At 43.0% G+C, this 23,076-nt stretch overlaps 1 protein-coding gene across 1 annotated transcript in view; it reads right to left on the bottom strand.

Moving 5' to 3' along the window:
• Window positions 1–12,060: 12,060 nt before the first annotated feature.
• Window positions 12,061–23,076, bottom strand: part of TGM2 (transglutaminase 2) — a 108,672-nt gene continuing 97,656 nt past the window's right edge. The window contains exons 11-13 of the mRNA XM_075347543.1: window positions 21,199–21,359; window positions 18,383–18,519; window positions 12,061–12,571 (exon numbers count right to left, since the gene is read on the bottom strand). Of these exons, the coding sequence (XP_075203658.1) occupies window positions 12,415–12,571; window positions 18,383–18,519; window positions 21,199–21,359 (455 nt within the window). The 3' untranslated portion in view covers window positions 12,061–12,414. The remainder of the gene's footprint in view (window positions 12,572–18,382; window positions 18,520–21,198; window positions 21,360–23,076) is intronic.

Raw genomic sequence — 23,076 nt, 5'->3', positions numbered from 1 at the left:
GTCACATTGGTATGACCTCCCCACAGGTCCTGGAAGTCAAAGATTAAATTGATTGTCTAATACTGATGCTAATTCTAACAGGGGGAGGGAATAACTATAAATACCCCCCCAGATATTATCTGCTCCTCAGCTGCTGTCACTCAAGAAGCTGTCGATTTTATAAACTTTACTTTCTTGGATTTGAAGACCTAAACATCTGAGCTGACCACTACAGGTATGTATAGAATCAGCCTGATAGTGCCAGTATAGCACTGGCTTTAGGTTATATACAAAAATCCTGATGATTGGTTCCCTTTAAGCAAATATCAAGAACTATCATCAGTATAAAGAAGAAGGGAGAGTCCTGGAAGTGATATGTTCTCCAGGGTCTTAATGTCAATATTATCAAATCTCTCTGGGATTACGTGAAGAGGATTTGCACAAATTTACAGCCACAAAAGATCTGTGGTTAGTTCTCCAAGATGTTTGAAACAATCTCCCAGATGAGTTCCTTTAAAAATCGTTTGCAGTTGATGTTATGATTCTGTTTTTAAAGGCGAAGGTGGGTCCCAGCAAATATTGATTTAATTTGAATTGTGATCATTATATTTATTGATAAAAATAAACTATTATATGCAATCTGTTACCAGGTTTTTGCTACCTAATCTGAGATAAAAAAATTATAGAGACAGAGACCCTGATTCCGGTGATGTCACTTACGTGCCTGCTTGGCGTAGTTTTTATAAAATCAGTGTTTTATCAGCAGGAGATTATCACTAAAGGCCTAGTAAACTTGGTGCCATGTAGTCCATTCTCACCACTGATTGGCAGGTGTATGCTTGTATACACAAAAATCAGTGCTACGGGCGGGTTATACAAGGCCTGTACAAGGCTCAGCATTTATATAAGGCCAGAGTTACACTTGCATGTGACTTGAGTCCCATCACCCAGCATGGCCTGCCACTCTCTGCACAGGACATGCAGCTGTACTCTACTATCTGGAGAGCGGCAGGCCATGCCAGGTAAAGCAACTCTATTATCGCACGAGTCACTCACAAGTGTGACTCCGGTCTGGTAGATCTGCGCAGATAGAACAGCTTTTAATCAAAACTGCAGCATGCAGCCCAGTAATGGACTCATCGCTGGAATTGGGGCTTTTGCCCTGACCATATTCTATTCTCAGATGTGGTAGCAAAAACCTGGTGACAGATTACCTTTAAAAAAAAAAAAAAAACCCTGTACGTTCAAGAAGTTCTGCATAAATCAATAGTACAGGTGCTTGTAAGAAACATTGTAATGTATCCTAGTGAAATCCACTTCCTTCCCCAATTATCACACGCTTCTTCCCCCCCCCCCCAACAGCCCATTATTTTCTAGGGCAAAAGAGGGGTTGGAGGAGAGAGGAGCGAAAAATTGGACAGGTGCAGACAAAAACATGGAGCAGAGCTCTGTAACAAGTGTGTTACCCTATATCAGAGCTTCATTCAGATCAAGACAGCTGAGCTCTGCTGTATAATATCCTTCACGGTGCAGGCTTGTCTCTGTGAGATAGAAAGTGAATGAGAAGCAGGTATTCCCCTCTCTGCTGAGCTGTATATAAGAGAGATCACTGCAGCTCCTCTCCTCCTACAGCAAATTGTGGAGTGTAAGTTAAAGATGGAGGCTGCAGAGGGAAAATCTGGTGAGAACGCCGGATACAAGTCATATAATGGCCAGATCTAATTATCCCTCATGTACACAGCACAGCTTATTCTGAAAACAGTTACACTTTCACATTTCTGTTTTTTTAAAAAGTACTTTTACTTTTACTGCCTAAAAGAGTTACACAATATTGTATATTGAATTAAAGACAGGTACAATTTATGGGCAGAAAATTGCCATCTTACCATGCTGATGTGTAGGGTCTGTGTTCATACAGGTCTTGCATGAGCCTATGATTAAGGCTGGAGTTACACTAGTGTATAGCATCTGATGTAAGCGCATCGGATGCGATATGCTAATGACCCTTGGCTCCCGCTCTGCTACGAGCGTGAGCAGAGTCTCATGCAATTGTGATCGGATCACAGCTACGGAGGAGAGGGAAGGATTAATCCTGCCATCTCCTCCATTGTCAGCCTATGCATATATCGCACTGCACTTGAATGACATCCGAGTGCAGTCCCATATTTCACTTGCACTCATAGACTTGTATGGGTGTGAGTGATGCGAGAATCGCAGACAATCGCAGCATGCTGCCATTTTTTTCCTCAGTCCAATTAGAGCTGAAGAAAAACTCACAGATCTGAGCTGCAGCATTGTCTAACATGGGGCCGAGTGCAGTGTGAGATTTTCTCACATTGCACTCGTGCAAGTCATACGCCAGTGTGACTCCAGCCTAATCCCGGCCCCCACTCCACAGTCTTGATCATTCGAAAACTTTGTCCTGCCTTTGCTCAGATGATGATGGGCAGTGAAGTAACCCGAGTTCCCCCTGACAGCAGGTGCAGGGTCTTGGTGTAAGAAGATCTGTACATGAGATTCAAATCTACACCCCCGTCTTTAAAAAAAAAAAAAAAATAAAATAAAAAATGCTCATTATAGATCTGCTTTGTGACAAGAGGAAATTCCCATGTAGACACTACGTTTTAGTACAATATATAATCTTCATCACATCCTAGAATGTCTGTAGGACTTTGTTCTCGGGCCTTGGCCTTCTTGCTCAGCCAGTCGATGGGATTTGGGTCTGTGCCTGGAAAATCCTTTGTCTTTTCAATGCCGTTAATGCACAGAGCAGCTGAGTAACCGGATAGCTAAGTGCATATTAGAATACCTAGGGGAACTGGATCTTCTTCCATTTATGTGAACTGAGGCAAATGTGGATGAAATTATCAAAACTACACTAAAATGTGATTTTATCACTCAGGGACTAGTAAACCTGCTGCCTTGTAGCTTCCATATTTAGGAGTTCTGTATAACCCCACCCCCACCACTGATTGGCAGCTTTCTGCCTATGCATAGTGTGCAGAAAGCTGCCAATCAGTGGTGGGGGTGAGGTTATACAGAACTTAGCATTCAGAGAACTGGTAGATTTGATGCAGCAAAAAAAGTTATTTAATGAAAACTACAGTTAGCATCCCAGTAAGTGACACATCGCTGGAATCAGGGTCTCTGCCCCTACATCATACTCAGATGGGGTAGCATTAATTTTTGTGACAGATTCCCCTGAATTAGGCTGCAGGCTTTTAAACTGTACTTTTATCCTTCAGTATCATATTTGCTAATGAGGCAAAACCAGGCCAGCAGGGCAACTCTTTCTCTGAAATAGTCCTTTTCCTACCTAGGATCCTCTGATCACGCCTTCCTGGGCAATATTGACAGCCTGTATACTTTTTCCATCACAGTAAGACCATTATGCAGATTGTTAATAAAATCCTGCCCAGAGGTGGGATAGAGAATCCAAGTAGTGTGATATGGGGTGTTTTCCAGATGTGTACCACCTCTATAAGGCACTTACGATATGCCCTTTTAAGCACAACCGTTGCTTTAATGTAGTACTTAGACATTGATTATTTTCCAAGTCTTTAACCTTAACCAGCTGCTGTGGTCAATAGGAAATTCTCAGTAGGAGACATCAACATCTTCCTTTCGATAAGGAAAATCCCATAGAAGAAATTAATTTCCTGGACCAAGAGTAATACGTCCACATCATGCTCGGAATGCTAGTGAATTTACAGGTCCAAACCTGGAGTGGATCCTAAACACACAGCATAGAATAGCAGTTATACCTCTGTTTTTTTAGACCTACCCTGATCTTGGCTTATACTGGTGCTTGGATAGGGATTCACATACAAATATATGAACCGGGACTATTGAGGGAGTGATCACCCTAATCTGTGATTAGTACAGTATTCCGATCAGAGTTCACGTTCTGATCATAATACGCTGCGCGACCAGAGGGTCCTCTTATCTGAATTGTTTGACACCCCCCTAGAATTTAAGAGGCAGGGGGTCACCATACACCCAGTCTGCCATAGCGGTGCCTACTTTCGTTGATGGGAGATTTTGTCGAGAAACCACCAAAAGTCACAATATTTGTGCAGCCTCCCATTGCACAAAAATTGTGGCTTTTTGAGCCAGAAATTTGACATGAAACCTTTGATGAATCACAGTCTACGAGTTAATTCAGATGTAGTGTGTGGTTTTTTTTGTTGCTTTTTGTTCTTAAAAGCAACAAAAAAGCACTTTTTGCCTTGCCCAGCCTTCAATCTTGTTTTGGTCCATTTTTACTTTACTCAGTCAAACCACAGGGTGGACCATAAATATGGATACACCCTGGGTGGGCAATAAGTATGGATACACCCTGATAAAATGGAAGTGATTGCTGATATCACCTTACCGTTTGTGGCATATTAGTACTGTATATGGGAAGGGTAAAACATTTGAGGCCGGGTGACGCCCATGGCGGTCATCTGCAAAGCCGCCATTTTGAATTCAACTTTACTCTTTTTTTATCAGGGTATATCCATACTTATGGCCTACCCAGGGTGTATCCATACTTATGGCCCACCCTGTGTTACAATGTTTGTTTATTGAAATGTCCTAGACCACATAACTGAGTATGCTACAGAGTTTTATCTGATTTATTTCATATGTTCATACCCCAGCAGTCATGTGACCACAAAGGAAGGTAGCAGGAGCCGCTAGGTCCTAGGAGACAATCGGCTCTACTTGTAACTTCTACTGTAACTGGGGCTAATATACCAGCCCAAGTTACTGGGAAAATCCGATTAATCCCTTCACATCATACGTCGTGTCCCTTGGTTTGATGCGGGCTCGCATGCTGAGACTGCATCTTTCCCTGCACATGACAGCTGATCTGATTAGCTGACATGTGCCTCTAACAGCCGCAATTGTTCGAAGATTCGCCCATGGCTGTTAACCAGTTAAATCTTGCTGTCAATTTCTGATAGCAGGATTTAACAAGTGATGACAGGGAGCGCCGACATCATACCTCTCTCCCATCGGTGGCTTCATGCCGTGATCGCGGGGCACCAGTGGGTTGTCATTACAGCCGAGGGGTCAACTAATGACCCTGGTGTCTATCATGATAAACTTCCTTTGAACGCTGGCTACAAGCTGGTGTTCATAGGAAATCATCATTTCTGCTGCACAGCACCAGAAAACAGATAATCGCAGTGTCGAGTAAATAAAATAAAAAGTGAAGAAAAAGAAGTTTTAAAAATATGAAAAAAACAAAAAAATAAAATAAGTTCATATCATTGAAAATAAAACCAATAATACATATTTGGTATCGCTGAGTACAGAAATGTCTGCTCTATTAAAATATAAATTAATCAGATCGGTAAACAGCGTAACGAAAAAAAAATTCAAAAACACCAAAATTTATTTTTTTGAGTAGCTGCAACATTGCAATACAATGCACTAAGAAGCGATCAACACATCGTGTCTACCAATAAAAAAAAAGATATAAAAAAATTGTTACTGTGAGGGAAAATTATCATAAAATGTATATCAGTGGTCCTTTTGTGGTCATAAAAAAGTAATAAATGTGAAAAAGAGTCATTTTCTTTGTTTTCCCACTGTTATTGGCTATTGGCAAAAGAAAATGAAGAAAAAAAAAGTATGAAAACAAATATTTAGCTTCACGTATTGCAGAGGGAAAAAAAAAAAAGCTTTTCAGTGCTGTTCAAGACCTTCTGCACCACTGTGCTCTTTTGATGTTGCAGAGATGGAGCGATCGCTGCTTAACAGCTTTGGAAAACACAGTTTGGGCTAGCAGGAGCCTATAGCCCAGCCAAGAATCCGGAAGCCATAACATAGGAGCAGTGCACCCCTGTTCAAACCAGAATTTAGAGAGCTTGTCGAGTACCATAACTGATTTTTTTTCATAAATCTTGCTACTATGTGCCTCTCAAGACATCTTTTTTTAGCAATATTACCTTTTATCATTTTCTAGCCACACATCCTCATTGCTGAATACAGGTCTGATGGGTTAATGCACAACTTCCTATCCTGACTAACTATTCTATTGCTACAAGTTCCATCATGCATTGCATTGGCCTGTAAGCCAGCACCTACTACACCCACTCAAAACTCCACCTACCTCCCCTCCTATCTTGAACCTCCTGCATCTTGTGACACAGTGCAAGCACTGCCATGCGTTCCCACTAACACAGACGTCAGCTGCCAGCACATTCACTGCTCCCCATGCCCAGACTATGGGCGTGGGGAGCAGTGAATATTCATTTCCTTAAACAGCCCACACATGTGATCGCCCAGCAGCTGCAGTAAGGTGGCGGCTGGGTGATCACATGGGTTCACTGTTTAAGGAAATGAATATTCACTGCTCCGCATGCCCATAGCCCAGCCCACCTCTTGGTCTTGGCTCCATCTTCAGTGCAGAGAGGTGGGTGGAATTATAGACGTGGGGAGCAGTGAATATTCATTTCCTTAAACAGCGGCACACGTGTTCACCACAGCGCCGACTCCTGAATTTTGTGTTTCCTTGCAACCGCAATTTTCAGTGAAGGGACCAAACAGGTCTCTGTGCTGCAATGCATTTCAGCTGGATGTGCACCCTCGGAGGCACATTCAGCTGAAGCAGGTGCTGAGGTAGTAGCCAACCTCTTTAAATCTTTTAGAATCTGTAGAAAATTCAACTAATGTACTTACTGCATGCCAACCTAGGTCGGAAATTGGGAGTTTATTGTTTTATGGTAAACAACTTTACATTATTTTCTTAATACGTATAGTTTGCACAACATGATAGATTATAGCTCGGAATATAATTAACCTTACTTGTGGGTTACCCGGACTTTCCCTCATTTCTCATAATGCATGTTAAACAACGCTTTATAACCAATGCTATTAAACTCGTGAGCCTACATGCTTGTTGTAATCATCAGCGTTCTTCAGGGAGGAATAAGTAATCCGTGTTCTCTGTAAGAAATGTAGTACAGAAATGGAGGTGCACAGGTCACCCGCATAAGGATTTCACAGGCTTATTTTTTAGTTAGATGCTGCTTCAGCAATCTGCTAGATGCTGGGGTTCCGGTTTTTATTTTGCACCCCTGGGTAATGTGTGATATTGTCAGGGGAGCTTCCAGTGAGTTATACATTTGCCCTGTAGCAGCTGTCAGTTGCGTTACAGTAGTACCTGGGGCCCATGTAGTTTTGATTAGGCAAGACTCCATGGTTAATAGTTACTGCAGTACTTCATTCATTTCTTTACTTTGCACAATCTTGAGTCCTCCTAACTCAGATCCTGATGTCGCTTAGCGTCAGCACAAAGCATGTCCAACATAAACATCTTCCAGATACCGATTGAGGTCCAGACCAAGTGGAGCACTGCCCTAAGCTGAAGCGGGGACCAGGTCTGAAACATGGGAAGGGTAAAGGGGTCTTGTCCGGGAGTCAGGATATTTAAGGGGTCTTTATTAACCCTAGAACGCGCAACCATAAAAATTTGCCATAGAAAATAAGTGACCTAGCAGGCCTGCGAGGCCCCAGGTATGCGTTCTAGGGTTAATTCTGGGGTTTTAAATTTTGAGATTGGGGAAGGGGTTCGGAATTCATTTGAGGTTCAGGAATGGTATCAGGGGGTCTGTCTAAGGTGTGTAGAATTACTAAAGACAAAACAAGTTTGATCAGCTCACTAAGAGTCCATAGAATATCCAAGCAATCCGGATTTTGTTGTAGGTGCATGGATGTACTCGGCTGGCTTCCACGAAAAGTGAACAGGAAGAAGCACCAAAAATGAAAACATGTTAAAACGCAGGACACTAACTCGTTTTGGACGTCAGTCCTTAATAGGTACCTACGATTAAGGACTGATGTTCGAAACACGTCAGTGTCCTGCGTTTTATCATGTTTTCATTTTTTTTTCAATAAATTTTTGAGTTTTATCCATATTGGTGCTGCATACTCATCTTCCTGTAGAATTATTAAAGGTCCTAGCCTGGAACTGGATTTTATTTGGGGGTCTGGATATTTATTCGTGTCTTGCGTCTACATTTTGGGCTCTGAATTTTTTATATAATTTGGAGTCTTGAATTACCATATGTGAAAATGATTGTTAAAGTGCAGATCTGCTTCCACAGCTTTCTGTGGTCTGGTTTGTATGGTAGTGTATTTTACCTTGTCATCAATGGTTCCTGATATAAAATAGGGCAGTGAAAACCTACATGCCATCATGTGCTTCATTGTAGCCATATATTTTTGCATAAGTCCTTATACGTATAATGCAAACAAATATCGAGCGGGACATTTTGTCAAAGGTGGTGTGAGGACAGGAGCGAGGATCAAACTCAACTTTTACACCGGGACCTTTAAGTTGTTTGTCGAATAGTGGCCTGAAAGAATTGTGCAAAACAGACATACCCTTTAACCCATGAGCAATAATGATTTCTAAGGAATATATCCTTTGCAAAATATTTGCTTAACATGATTATCCAAAGTCCTTTTGATAAAAGAATAGAGAATAGAGAATCTAGGAAGGGACTAATGTTATTTCAGGTTCACCTAAGACCATGGAGTTATTAGGCGGTACTAACCTTTAGTTGACTGGAAGTATTTTCTCACCGACTCACCTGTATCCTGTTTTCGCAGGAAAGGTCACATACTTTTTTTTTTTTGCTTTCCTAAATCTTTAATTCCCATGTATATTCTTTACTAGAAATGCGTTCTGTGCTAAAAATACATGTGATGAATTAGGTTGTTACGAATCGAATCTAGTAATTACTCGGAATTTATCACAGTTCACAAAAAATACTTAATTGTTGATAAAACCATAAAAGAACAAAAACCATAAAAGACCAAGAACTCAGCATTTTGAAAGGAAGGGAGAACAGTTGATTTGCATTAAATTATAGGGATTGTTCACACTGGATAATCCCATTATGTTAGAAAGGTTCTTCTATAAAGCCAATCAGATTGTATAATCCACAAGGAAACCTGGAAGCAAGATCTTCTGCAGTGCCACCAAAAAGAACATCACAATCACTGGGATGTATGGGCATGCTTTGTGATAATTTTGTACGCCTCCATAAAGCTCTTGTTTGGAAGCAGCCCATACCTGACCAAGGCCCAAAGACTGTCCTTTTACCATTTTTCTGCATACTGTTTATTCAGCGAATAGGAAGGTGACCTTTTCTATACATAAAAAAAAGGATATGGTATGTTTCATTTTTTATTAAACCAGACATTCATCAAGACTACGGTCACAATTGGTTGTACACCTTATAAACATATATACCCGACAGTAGGCGCAACAGCTACTGCACTTAGCCTTATTAACGTACTAGATGGAGGCAGAGGCGGAATGATAGCAGTTGCAGGGATTGTGACTCGCCCCAGGGCTATGGGGTACACTGTCGCGGGTGGTGTATTACTGGGATGTGTCACTGGGTGGCCGTTGTCCGGTTCCGTGACCCTGGGGGTTGCTTGCAAGGGGTTATATACAGGGGAAATATTGAATAAAGTTTTTATCGTGATGCCACTTGCGGGTTGCGGTTATGGAGATGGAACCGCCGCTGCACAGTTTCTCACCACTGGGGCTGGTGTTAATGGCAGCCTGGATGTTGCGGCCCTCCGCAAGTAGGGCCTGGCCCCAGGGGGTAGGTGATGGAGTTAGGCGCAGAAAGAACGTAGGCCACACAAGGGATTGCAGTGTAACTGGGTTCTTTACTCACAGCATTGTTATGGCTGGAATCCCAAGGAAGGCTGATCCTCACCACTGGTCCCCTTAGTCCCTGTGCCAGTGTGGTAACCTGGTGGTTTCTTTCCCCTGCACCTGTCTCAAGTTGGTGGGTCCCCGTGGCTTGGGGCGTCTGGGGGTCCCCTTCTGTAGTCTTTCAGTCTTTAGTTCGTACGGCGGGAAGTTTAAACCCTGTAGGGTCGGTATTCCATTCCGGTCCCTGGTTCTCCCATCACTGCTGGCGTCCCCAGACTTTTACGGTCAGTGAGGTCCTGAATGGTCTCCTTACTGTGCAGATTTTATCAGGTCTGTCTGGAGCATTTGCCTGACCTAGGGCTCTGTACCCAGTCGGTGCTATGGTTCCGAGAGTACTCCACCGGCAACCACACGCCTGCACCTGTCAGGTTACTGTTACACACTCCCGTCAGTACGGTTACGTCCATCTCCTCTCACTTCCACTTACTGACTGTCTCACCCCTCCTCTCTGGTTGTCATCTAGTGGACTGGATCGGCTCCAACCCTAGGTGGCCATCCATTGGGTCCAACCCAAGTCTGTCACCAGCCTTTGGGAAAGGGATTAACAGGAATTAGATATGTGTTTTGGTGTTACCGGCACGGGTCTTCTGTGTTCCTGGAGGTAGGCCCTGAATCTTTGACAGGATGCAGTACCTTGTAGCTCCTGATGGGTTCAGGGGCACTACAATTGCGACCGGGCCCGAGGGTGCATGGAGCCATCTGGCCCTAGTCAATGCTTCAGCTAGATGTGCATCCAAGGCAGCACATCCAGCTGAAATGCATCACGGTGCAGAGACCCGTTGGGTCCCTGCACTGCAATACACACTGCCAGCCAAACAGTGGCCGGCTGACAGCTAACATCACTGTCCCTGTGACTGAGGCAGAGCATGACAATGATGTCATGTGTTGCCATAGTACGGACACCTATGAAAGCTTCCGGCCACTGCAGACTGGCTATAGAGGAGGACAGAGCTCATGGAAGCTGGGGAGGATGAGTATAGTCTTTATCAGGAGTGGGACAGTAAATACCAGGAGGGGCCCAGGAGAGGAACATATATGGCAGGAAGGGGACAGTATATACCAGGAAGGGGGGGACATATTTACTAGGATGAGAGACATACCAGGATGGGGGACATATTTACCAAGAAGCAGTCCAGGATAGAGTACATTAGAACAGGATGGGGGACATTATTGCATAATGGGGCAGGGAGGGCAACTTGTTTGTCTTTATAGGATTTAGAATGCTAAATGTACATACATCTGACCAATATACAGGGATGGGGGGTGACCAAAATATGGGAATGGGGGGCCCAGGTCCAAACTTTGCACCGGGGCCCCTCGAAGTCCAGTTACACCACTGCATGAAGGTCCAAAATAAGGGACTCCTCACCATTTACAAAAAATGTTATAATAGTATGTCTGCAAAAATGTTCCCGAAACGAAATTACCCATTCATTACTTTGGAAGCTAAGCCTAAGAGCTCATTCAGATTTGAGTTTTTCACATAAAAGTCCTATTCCTGTTTTCTCTTAGGCCAGTTTCACACATCCTTCTTTTTGCCGGTTTCGCGGATCGGGCGCGCTCCCGTACAGTGAATACAGTACAAAGACAGCGCTGTAACTTCCGGGTCACATGCGCCGGTCACATGACAGCACATGACCGGCGCTTGTTGCGCTATCATTGTACTGTATTCACTGTACGGGAGCGTGCCGGATCCGCGAAACCGGCAAAAAGAAGGATGTGTGAAACTGGCCTTACCTATTGCAATCTATGAGGATGGCCACATGTCCATGTATTTTGCATCCCAACTGATCCGCATTAAGACACTGACCTGTCCAATTTTGATCTGAGTCTCAGATCAAGCTTGTAGGTCTATGGGTCCATGACAAAGTTGGACAGTATTTAGATGACACCCATGTGCTGTCTGTTTTTCACAAACTGATAGAAGAAACCTTTTTTTCCATATAATTGATGGTAAAAACTTTAAATGGTATCAAGGACAAATCATAAAACTTGCATCTTTTTTTGAGTGCGAGAGAAATCACGGATGTCTGAGTGAGCCCTAAGCATCGTGCATCTCTCAGTGGTTAGACTTGACCCTATGCATTACTGATGAGCACTGCAGATTAGTTGTGGCTGTAGGGGATTTATTCTGGACCAGCTTCAAGGTTTGTAATAAACAAGGCCGTCCAAAATGCACGCTTGTGTTTTACAGGAGCCAAGCCTTCTGGTAGCATGCGAGTCCAAATGGACTGCGTCCCAGTCCTGGCTCATGTTATCATCACACATCTTCCAGGAACTCTGCTTGTGAAAGAAATCATATATTATAGCTAGAAAGAGCAATCAAAAGGTCAAGACAACGCACAGACTCCTTGTCAGTTCTGTATAAATGATCTTTTAATGTCTGGATACAAAGTGTTATTTACAATATCATAGTAACAAATCCGTCCCTCCCCCCAATATAAATCAGAATATTCATAGAGTTTACAGATTGCAAAAAAGCGGCAGGAGCTTCAGACACTATATTGCCTTAAACACTGGAAATCCTGGCTCGTAGGCCAGATATTGTATAATGCACAGTGCACGTCTCAAGATTCAGAGTCGGCAGTGTGTATACTTGTAAATATGGCTTCTTATGTAATAGGTTTTCTCACATTATAGGACTGGTACATAACATGTGCTGTTGGTGAGGACTAGTGTCCTCGATTGTAAGGCTACTACATCCTTCACTTTGGAAGAGGCGCTATGATGATATTCTTATAACCTTTCACGCCTTGTAGGTGGTCACTTTCAAAATTCACCGCTAGCTTGCGAAGTCCAGAGAGCTGAGGCATCAGATCCACCCGTACTTTACAATCTTGTCCTGGTTCTATAGGATAGTCTCTGTAACCATAAAAATAAAGGTTTGTCACAATATAATAGGTTTATGATTAAAGGGGGTGGTCAGAGCTAGAAAAAAATACCTTATTTTTCGGTTTATAAGACGTACCGGATTATGAGACGCACCCCAAATTTAAAGGAGGAAAATAGGGAAAAAATAGTTTTTAATGTTAAAATGAGGGTCCATCTTATAATCCTAGTGCGTCTTATAATATGTCCCCAGGAGGGAGTGGCAGTGGTGGAGCTGCTCAGGAAGGTCACAGGAGCCAGGGTCGGCAATTCTGCGGGCTCAGAGGAGGGGGTGTCACGGTTCAGGAAGGTCAGTGGATGGAGGGTCAGCAATAATGCGGGCTCAGGGGTGTTGTGGTGGCAGACACCATTGATCTGCCGGCAGACTGCAGGCTCCATTGAATCACACACACTTGACTTCAAGATAATGGCTGTGAATGCGGTGCAAGCACAGTTAGGACTCCACGGCCATTTTCTTGAAGTCCATTGCGTCAATCTGCACACACGTTGCCTAGGCGGCCATTTTCTTAAACTCTATTGCATTGCGTCAACTGCGGGCGATTCAATGGAGCCCGCTGCCCTCTGTAAGATCAATGGCGCCCGCCGCATTGCTGACCCTCTGTCCTGTGACCCTCCTGAGCTGCTCCACTGCAGTGACACCCCTTACTCCAAGCCCTGAGTATTGCCAACCATGCCTCCTGTGACCCCGCTCCACCACCACTGCTCTGGTAAGCCATATCCAGGTTATAAGATGCACCCCCAGTTTTTTTGGGGGGAAAAGTGCTTCTTATAATCTGTAAAATACGGTATATACATACGCACACACAGTGCAGTGCAACATTTTTAGCAAGATGTGGAAAAATGCAAACAATGCTTTGAAAAATAGAAGTGTTAGCAGTTTATTTTTTATTGTTTAACAAAATGAATAATGAATGAACAAAAATAAAAAATCTAAATCCAATCAATATTTGGTGTGACCGTCCTTTGCCTTCAAATCAAATGTGACTCTGTCTGCATCATTATAGTCTATAGCCCCATTGGTGCATGCGCTACAATCCCATTTTGTGGGGTTCGGATATAAGACCCGCCAGTGCCACTGATCCTAGTGAGAAATGCTATGTGAACCTAGACTAGGCAGGTTTATGAGCAACCAGTTATGCCAAACAGGTGGCAATGATCATCATTTTTATATGTAGGTTGAAGAAAGTAATGGACTGAAACACTTGTATAGGAGGATTAAAACAGAGAGGAGCAGCCAAAGTCTGTTACAAAGTTGATGCTGCGGAAGGCAGTTTCATGTGACATGTCATTCTTCAAGACACAATGTAGTCAGGGTCAGACCATGTGGCTGCTATAGGGCCCGTGAGTCAGGAGTAGGGCCCAGTAGTGAACGGCACAGGCCCCCCACCTGGAGGAGAGGGGTATCACTTCTAGACTACAATTTTTTTTTCAGCATAAAAGTATTTACACAGACTGAGTCTCAATGCAGCAGGCAGTATAGAGTAACTAGACCGCACCTTCAATAAGGAGCCTCAGCCTTTGCACAGAGCACAGAAAAATATTAGTGAAACATGGCTACGAGAGTAGTTTTTTCGTCAGTCATTAATTGTGAAGGCTGTGAGGTTCTCATAATGTGTATAGGACTATGAGCTATACAGTGTATAGAAGTATTATGGTGTCATTGTACTGTATATAAGGGGGTTAAGGGACTATCATAGGGGGCAAGGATCCCGCATTTAAGGAGTGTGTGTGGGGATTAAACTGTGTGTCGAGGGGAGCTGTAGGACTGTCAATGTATATAGGGGAGGCTGTAGGGCCATCACACTTATGGAGGGCTATGGAGTCATCATACTGCGCATATGAGGTATGTGGAGACATTATAATATGTCTGGGAGAGGGCTGTTAAGCCATCATACCGTGTATAGGAGGACTGTGGAACCATCATTCATACTTTGTATAGAGGGACTATGGAGCCATCATACTGTCTTTAGGTGGACTGTGGAGGTATCATACCATGTATAGGAGGACTGTGGAGCCATCATTCATACTGTGTATGGGGGGGGGATGTGGAGCCATCATACTGTCTTTAGGTGGACTGTGGAGGTATCATACCGTGTATAAGAGGACTGTGGAACCATCATTCATACTGTGTATAGGGGGACTATGGAGCCATCATACTGTTTTTACGTGGACTGTGGAGGCATCATACCGTGTATAGGGGGACTATGGAGCCATCATTCATACTGTGTATGGGGGGGAAGGGCTGTGGAGCCATCATACTGTCTTTAGGTGGACTGTGGAGGTATCATACCGTGTATAGGAGGACTATGGAGCCATCATTCCTACTGTGTATGGGGGGGGGATGTGGAGCCATCATACTGTCTTTAGGTGGACTGTGGAGGCATCATACCGTGTATAAGAGGACTGTCGAGCCATCATTCATACTGTGTATAGGGGGACTGTGGAGCCATCATACTGTTTTTAGGTGGACTGTGGAGGCATCATACCGTGTATAGGTGGACTATGGAGCCATCATTCATACTGTGTATGGGGGGGGGGGGCTGTGGAGCCATCATACTGTCTTTAGGTGGACTGAGGAGGTATCATACCGTGTATAGGAGGACTGTGGAGCCATCATTCATACTGTGTATGGGGGGGCTGTGGGGCCATCATACTGTCTTTAGGTGGACTGTGGAGGCATCATACCATGTATAAGAGGACTGTGGAACCATCATTCATACTGTGTATAGAGGGACTGTGGAGCAATTATACTGTTTTTAGGTGGACTGTGGAGGCATCATACCGTGTATAGGGGGACTATAGAGCCTTCATTCATACTGTGTATGGGGGGGGCTGTGGAGCCATCATACTGTCTTTAGGTGGACTGTGGAGGCATCATACCGTGTATAAGAGGACTGTGGAGCCATCATTCATACTGTGTATAGAGGGACTGTGGAGCCATTATACTGTTTTTAGGTGGACTGTGGAGGCATCATACCGTGTATAAGAGGACTGTGGAACCATTATTCATACTGTGTATAGGTGGACTGTGGAGCCATCATACTGTTTTTAGGTGGACTGTGGAGGTATCATACCATGTATAGGAGGACTGTGGAGCCATCATTCATACTGTGTATGGGGGGGGATGTGGAGCCATCATACTGTCTTTAGGTGGACTGTGGAGGCATCATACCGTGTATAAGAGGACTGTCGAGCCATCATTCATACTGTGTATAGAGGGACTGTGGAGCCATTATACTGTTTTTAGGTGGACTGTGGAGGCATCATACCGTGTATAGGGGGACTATAGAGCCTTCATTCATACTGTGTATGGGGGGGGGGCTGTGGAGCCATCATACTGTCTTTAGGTGGACTGTGGAGTTATCATACCGTGTATAGGAGGACTGTGGAGCCATCATTCATACGGTGTATGGGGGGGGGGGGGCTGTGGAGCCATCATACTGTCTTTAGGTGGACTGTGGAGGCATCATACCGTGTATAAGAGGACTGTCGAGCCATCATTCATACTGTGTATAGAGGGACTGTGGAGCCATTATACTGTTTTTAGGTGGACTGTGGAGGCATCATACCGTGTATAGGGGGACTATGGAGCCATCATTGATACTGTGTATGGGGGGGGGACTGTAGAGCCATCATACTGTCTTTAGGTGGACTGTGGAGGCATCATACCGTGTATAGGGGGACTATGGAGCCATCATTGATACTGTGTATGGGGGGGGGACTGTAGAGCCATCATACTGTCTTTAGGTGGACTGTGGAGGCATCATACCGTGTATAGGGGGACTATGGAGCCATCATTCATACTATGTATGGAGGGGACTGTGTAGCCATCATACTGGAAACAATGCCAAGCAGTTCAACTTTTTTTTTTTTTCTCTGTTTTGACCGTAGTTATGCTACAAATCTGGTGTCTGACCAACACCATACCATGCACGCCTGATTTTGGCTTGCAATATATTCCTCCTGTTGGTAGCTGTTCAGACTCAGTTACCTCACCCCTTTCCACAGGCAATGCTAATTAAGCACCATTCTTGGATCTGGTCCGCCTTTATCAATGGTTGCTTTTTGACACTGGGAGGATCAGTTCTGATATAGTCCTGGTATGTGTAGGGCTTGCTCCACATGCTGGGACCTGGGCTGGTCTCTATCCACAAGTGCCTTTTTTGCAACATGGAAGCGGCTATATACAGGTTGCAGGTATGTGTGCTCCATTATGGTTCTGCTTTTAACTTTATCTAGGAGGCCGCATGGCACATGAAATACAGAATGTAGAGTAGGACCCCCCTATTGAGATTTGCCGTGACGTTGGCAGGGGTGGCTCAAAAAATTGATCAATTATTTGCTAAAAATCTCATTTTTTTATTATAGTACAGTTGGAATAAATTTGTGAATTTTCACTTTTTATATGATGCATGCCAATTTCAGATCGTGCTGGTTCCCTTTTTTTCTCAGGCATCATACCGTGTATAGGGGGACTATGGAGCCATCATTCATACTATGTATGGAGGGGACTGTGTAGCCATCATACTGGAAACAATGCCAAGCAGTTCAACTATGCATAAAAACATAGGAACTGTTGTGCAGAAAAATGGGAGAATTTGCTCTGGAGTAATGATGAAAATGTAAAATATTTGGCTGTAAAAGAAGGCAGTTTGTTTGCCAAAGGACTAGAGAGCGGTACAATAATGTGTCTGCAGGCAACAGTGAAGGTTAATTGCAAATTTGGGGCTGCATTTCATGGGCATAATGGATAGGATTAATAGGGTCTTCAATAGTGTGAAGTTGCACAAATACAGTGGGGAAAATAAGTATGTGATACATTGCCAATTTTTTCAAGTTTTCCCACCTACAAAGAATGGAGAGGTACCACACCTGGTTCTGCATACGTACTCCTGCAGCGCATGTTGCCATACTCTGGCTGGCACCACGTATCTTAACCCCTTATTGGACATGCCTATAACCTGGCACTTTCTACACAATTATCCTTGATAAAGACCTCAAGGAAGTTGAAATCTTGGATTTGGATTTTTTCTGTGGTGCCGAATCGGAATAAACTTTCCCTTTTTCAGCATTTATGAACTTATTTGTCTTATTTGCTGCTGAGGTTATATTTTCTGCTATTAAGGACTTTTTCCTTTCCGCGAGCACAATACTTTACACTCAGTGTGCCGGCTTTTTTTCTACATTTCTCATTTTGAATTTTGAAAGCATTTGCAGCATTTTTCACACACTTGCCTAACACTTTTGTAAAGTACTGTCCATTTTGCCAGCCTAGCACATGAGCTCTGTCAGTGATTATAGCCTAGCCCCCCCTGACTTAAAACTTATCCCAAAGGACAAGAATGGCAGCTTTTGAGAACTAAAGTTAGGCTATGTGCACACTGCAGAAAATTTCTGCACCTCAAAAAAGCAGAAAAAACACATGACTTTTTGCCGTGTTTTGGTGCATTTTTGCCTCTACAGTTTTCACTATATTCAATGGAAAAATGCAGAGAGAAACGCAGAAAAGAAGTTACATGCTGATTCTTTTTTCTGTACCCAAAACTGTAGGCAAAAAAGAAGCAACGTGCGCACAGCCTTTCTGATTTCTCATATCCTTTGCTGGGGAAGGTCATACGTGTAGTTAAGGACCACAAACCGCACCCAAAACTGCACCAAAAAAACAGCGTGCACATAAGTCCTTATACATTTTTTTCCTCATCAGGTACAATCCCTTTAAATACCTATAGTTCTCTATTCAGAGGCCATACACATTGCACTGACCGGCTGCTTTGCCGTACTTACAGTTCCTTAACTAGAAGTCCATCCGTCAGACCGGCTCCCTCCACAGTGAAGCTGCATCCAGACAGGGGTTCTGATAAAGGATTCTTAATGGAAATCTCAGCAACTAGCTTCCTTTGCTGTTTGGGCTCCCCCAGGACCTGTTACAATAAGGAAAGTTTGTTTAGTGGAGTCACTTTAACTTTTTTCAAAGTTTTTGGGAATTTTATTTAGACTAAAATCTCCTACCACATTTACCCCCCAAAAAGTGTTTTGTGTGACAAGTAGATTGGATGGCTGGTGGTTGATGGCATTAAACCATGACTATAGTGCTAGAGCAGAGAACTTAATCTCTGTCCTGAGTCAAGAAAGCCTAGCGAGAACTTCAGCTGTAGATGCAAAGTTTAGTGATACTGTGCAGAATAACAAGTGTAATGGTGGTGACAGCAAATCTGTATCCTTAAATCACAGATCCACATCTGTGACGTGATTATTAGGGATGATCGAATACCCCAAATATTTGGCTTTGCGAATATTTTCCTAATAGGTCGCCGCTATTCGACTATTTGCGAATATTCGATGCGCAATGTAAGTCTATGAGAAACCCGAATAACAACTATTCGGAACTATTCGGTCTTCCCATAGACTTACATTACGCATCGAATATTTGCGTAGCGGCGACCTATTCGGAAAATATTTGCGAAGCCGAATATTTGAGGTATTCAATCATCCCTAGTGATTATTCAATGAGACTTTAGCTGTCTAGTCAGAGATTTTCAAAGACTGTTGCTACATAGGATTAGATTGTTGATAGACTCTCTCAATGATGTACCCCCGTGATGTTAGACATGGGTAAGATCTAAGAAACGAGCATAACGGAATGATGTAACTAAGACTAGAGGGGTCTGCCAAATTCAGTCATCAGGACATCTGAACCAGCTCCGTCCCTGGAGAGCAGAAACACAGCTTGATTTGGGTCATTACAAGCGTAAGTGAAGTCATGAACAAGCAGGAAATTCTGATCTACAAATGTAAGAAACAGGTGTAAACATATTCATTACAAAAACTTGCCCTCCTGGGGATCTGATTGAGCGTTTACCCAAAACATCCCACCCAAGGAAATGGTCAGTAAATGCTGTATGTCAAGATGACCGCAGAGGTGCAGCAGCTCAGTCCGCCGCCTATCTTTCAAACAATAGGGTGGCTGCAATTCACAGCTTGACAGCTGACATCCTACACCAAACAAATAAATAAAATAGGATTCTGACTGTTTAACCCCTAAGCCTAAGGCATCATACTTATTGTTTGGTCTACTTTTGTGAATCATGACAAAGTGTTAGGTTCTGAACTTTCCATGTAAATCAAACTGGTCAATGCTGAGTGCGAAACTCTTTAATAGAATCTATCATTAGGTTTTTGCCACCTAATTTTTAGAGCAGAGAGATGTAGAGACAAAGACCCTTATTCAAATGATATATCACTTACTGGGCTATTTGCTGTAGTTTTGATAATCTCTCTCTCTCTCAGTAATTTTATCACTAGAGGACTAGTAAACCTGCTCCCAGGTAGTCCTCCATTTTCATGAGCTCTGTTTAACCCTGCTCCCATCACTGATTGGTGGCTTTCTGGGTACACTGTACATGGGAAGAAAGCTGCCGATCAGTGGTCTGGGCTCAACATTTAGATAACTTTTATCTGCTGTAGATTTACTAATTTTTTCCAAATGACAGAAAGCACCTCAGTGAGAAGTACATTACTTCAATCAGGGCCTCTAACCCTATATAATGCTGCTCTCACATAGGGTAGCAAAAACCTGTGACAGATTCCCTGTAAAAGGGAATCTGTCAGCAGGTTTTTGCTATGTAAGCTAAAGACAGCATGCTGCAAGGGTTAAATCATAGAATTCAGTGCTGCCTGTCTTGTCACAGTCTGACGTGTTGTTTATTTACTATGTTTGTTTAAGTGCTGCTGATTATTGCTCTAATGTTACAAGCATAGCAGTCTGACATGCCCCCTGATGTGATTTACACCTCACTGTCAAATGTACAATCTCTATTGAGAGCCTGATGTGGGCAGGGAAGAACACTCAGCTCTGCTACATAGCCAAGTTTAAAAATTCTGATTGTGTCAGAACGGCTATACCCAGCAATCTAAGTGATACATCATTGGATTCAGGATCTCTTTTCTTACATCATAATGCTTGCAGATGAGTTAGCAAAAACCTGCAGACAGATTCCCTTTAAGGACTCAAGATGGGTAATGACAGGAAACCTGGCTGGCTTTAACATCACATACTGCTTCCTCTTCATTGTGCAGAACGGTGTTGGTCCTGGAGGATAGAAATCCACCAAACATTGATGCCCTATCTTGAGGCTAGGTCATCATTATTAAAGGGAATGTCTGGTTAAAACAAGTTGTCACCTCTTTGATGATAACTTACTGATTGGTGGGAGGTTTGTTGGGACCCACAGTAATCAGTATAGTGGGAAATTTTTATCCCCGTAACAAAATGTAATGTCACTTTAGATGCCTGCTGCTCCATTTGTCCTCTATGGGACTGCGGTCGATAAGTTGTCACTTAAAAGTGATGTCCTGCAGAAAGGTGATGCCCAAAGAAAATAAGCTAAGACCCCTAATACCACACTGATTGCCTTTTTATGGCTTTCTGACACTGATGATAACAGCTTTACTCATAAGTAGATACACTCTGGATGGAATATATGCACACTATAGAAATAATGAGTTATGTCAATAGTAATCCATAATGGATCTTATTTTCTTGCCTATGTGATTGTGTAACCAATGATGGTGAGTCTGAATGATATATATAGTGCATGTACCTTCACTTTGATGTCAGGGTTCTTCACATAAATGTCTCTCACAGCAAGAAGAAGATCATTAGTAGAATTGTCATGGAGAAGAGCCACCACTTTGATCGTATTGTCCTGGGTCAGACTGCTGCCATAGTCTTCATAGAGAATCTTCAGAGGCACTGAATTATCTGCAGAGACAGTAAAGAACATCAATAGTCAGTGAATCAATGTAAATGTATAAAATGAAGGGAAAAAAAAAAGGGAATTATACATGGACATGTGGACAATTACACAACATCATCGACGGCATTGCAAGGGTCTTAAAAGATCAGGACTAGTGATGGGAGATCACTAAAATGCTCGTTACTTGATTCGAGCTGGTCAGACGCTTGAAGGAGCTCGAAGCGAGAAACGAGAATTATGGAAAGTCACTGATTAGGCAGTGCAGGTCTCCGCTCACATACAGACAGCCATAAACAGTATTTTTGAGAGGAGGAAGGGCGGTTTTTTAGTCACACTACATCCGAAAACATTGTTTTATCCCCTGGGAGAGCCATTCAGAGACTGCAAATGGCTCTTCCTTGGTAGCCTGCTCAGATCATGCAGTGAAGTAAGCTTTTGCGTTGTGGTCGTTTCACGGACTAAATATCTGAAGACCCGTGACACTCGTCCGAGCTCCGAGAGTACCTGAGCATGCTAATGCTCGATTGAGTAACGAGCATGTTTGCCCATCACTAATCAGGGCCAATTGTCCTCCTTAAGGCCTATAGCCTGTGTGTTTTGCAGCATGTCCCATGCCAGTGTGGTGCCAGCCTCTTTAGTATCAGTATGCCTATTCTGAAAGAGATGTTGTATTGCTTCATGTGACAAATCATCTGAAAACTTCTGGCTATAGTCTGGTCTGGGTTGCCAGTCGTCCAGAGAGTCCTGTACAGTCAGTAAAATAGGTCACTTTTTTGCCCTGTCTGTTAAAAAAAATTTGGAGTCCATGATTTTTTTTGAGCAGCTGAAGAAATTTCCAGGATTATTTTGACTAATTATAAACATTTTACAGTTTACTGCTGATGTCTTTATATCAGAATTATGGTCAGTAGACATGTATCAATGATCATAATGATATATTATGGTTTTCTAATGTGTCCGTAAAAAAATATTGTCTGTCTGTGATTTTTTGATAAGCTGTCCAGAAAAATAAGTCAAGTTGTCAACTCTGGGTCTGGTCATTTTTGAGTGTACTATATAGATACTGTAAGGAGGATCCTTGTGACATTCTCATAACATCAGCAGATAAAAAACATTAAGTGTCCCATTACCGATCTCTCACTGCTCAGCCCAGAATGTTTTCCTTATCTATTATACATCATCATCACTGTCCCAATTGGAGCTCACAATCTAAAGTCCATATCGATAGCTCTTTGGAATGTAGGAGACCAAAGTATCAGAAAAAAACCTACAAAAACACAAGGAGAACATACAAACTCCTTACAGGTGTTGTCCTTGGTGGGATTAGAACACAGGACCCCAGGGCTACAAATCAAGAGCGCTAACCAGTGATGTCATTCATCCACCGTGCTGTCATTCTGACAACGTAGAAATGACCGTCCTCACATTTCAATCTGAATATGACATAATGAGATCATAGCTGAATGTGAAGTAAAGGTTCAAGTCTGGAAGTGATTTGTTCTCGTAGAAAAAAAAAATCCTGAATGAATGATGGCAGCAGATAATCATATATTACATAATAGGGTTCGCTCTTCCGTAGATTTACAATCAATATGGATGCAGCCTTGCAGAACCCTTACTGCCAAAATGTGATATAATACGACTACACGGCCCATTTATTATTAATATAGCAGATGTAAAACAGCGATGAGGAATGAGAAGTCAGAAAGGACAACAAAAAAC

The sequence above is a fragment of the Anomaloglossus baeobatrachus genome, chromosome 5, assembly GCF_048569485.1.
Source record: "Anomaloglossus baeobatrachus isolate aAnoBae1 chromosome 5, aAnoBae1.hap1, whole genome shotgun sequence".
Taxonomy (NCBI): domain Eukaryota; kingdom Metazoa; phylum Chordata; class Amphibia; order Anura; family Aromobatidae; genus Anomaloglossus; species Anomaloglossus baeobatrachus.
The sequence above is the reverse complement of the archived record's forward strand: the minus strand, read 5'-3'. Positions and strand labels throughout refer to the sequence as shown.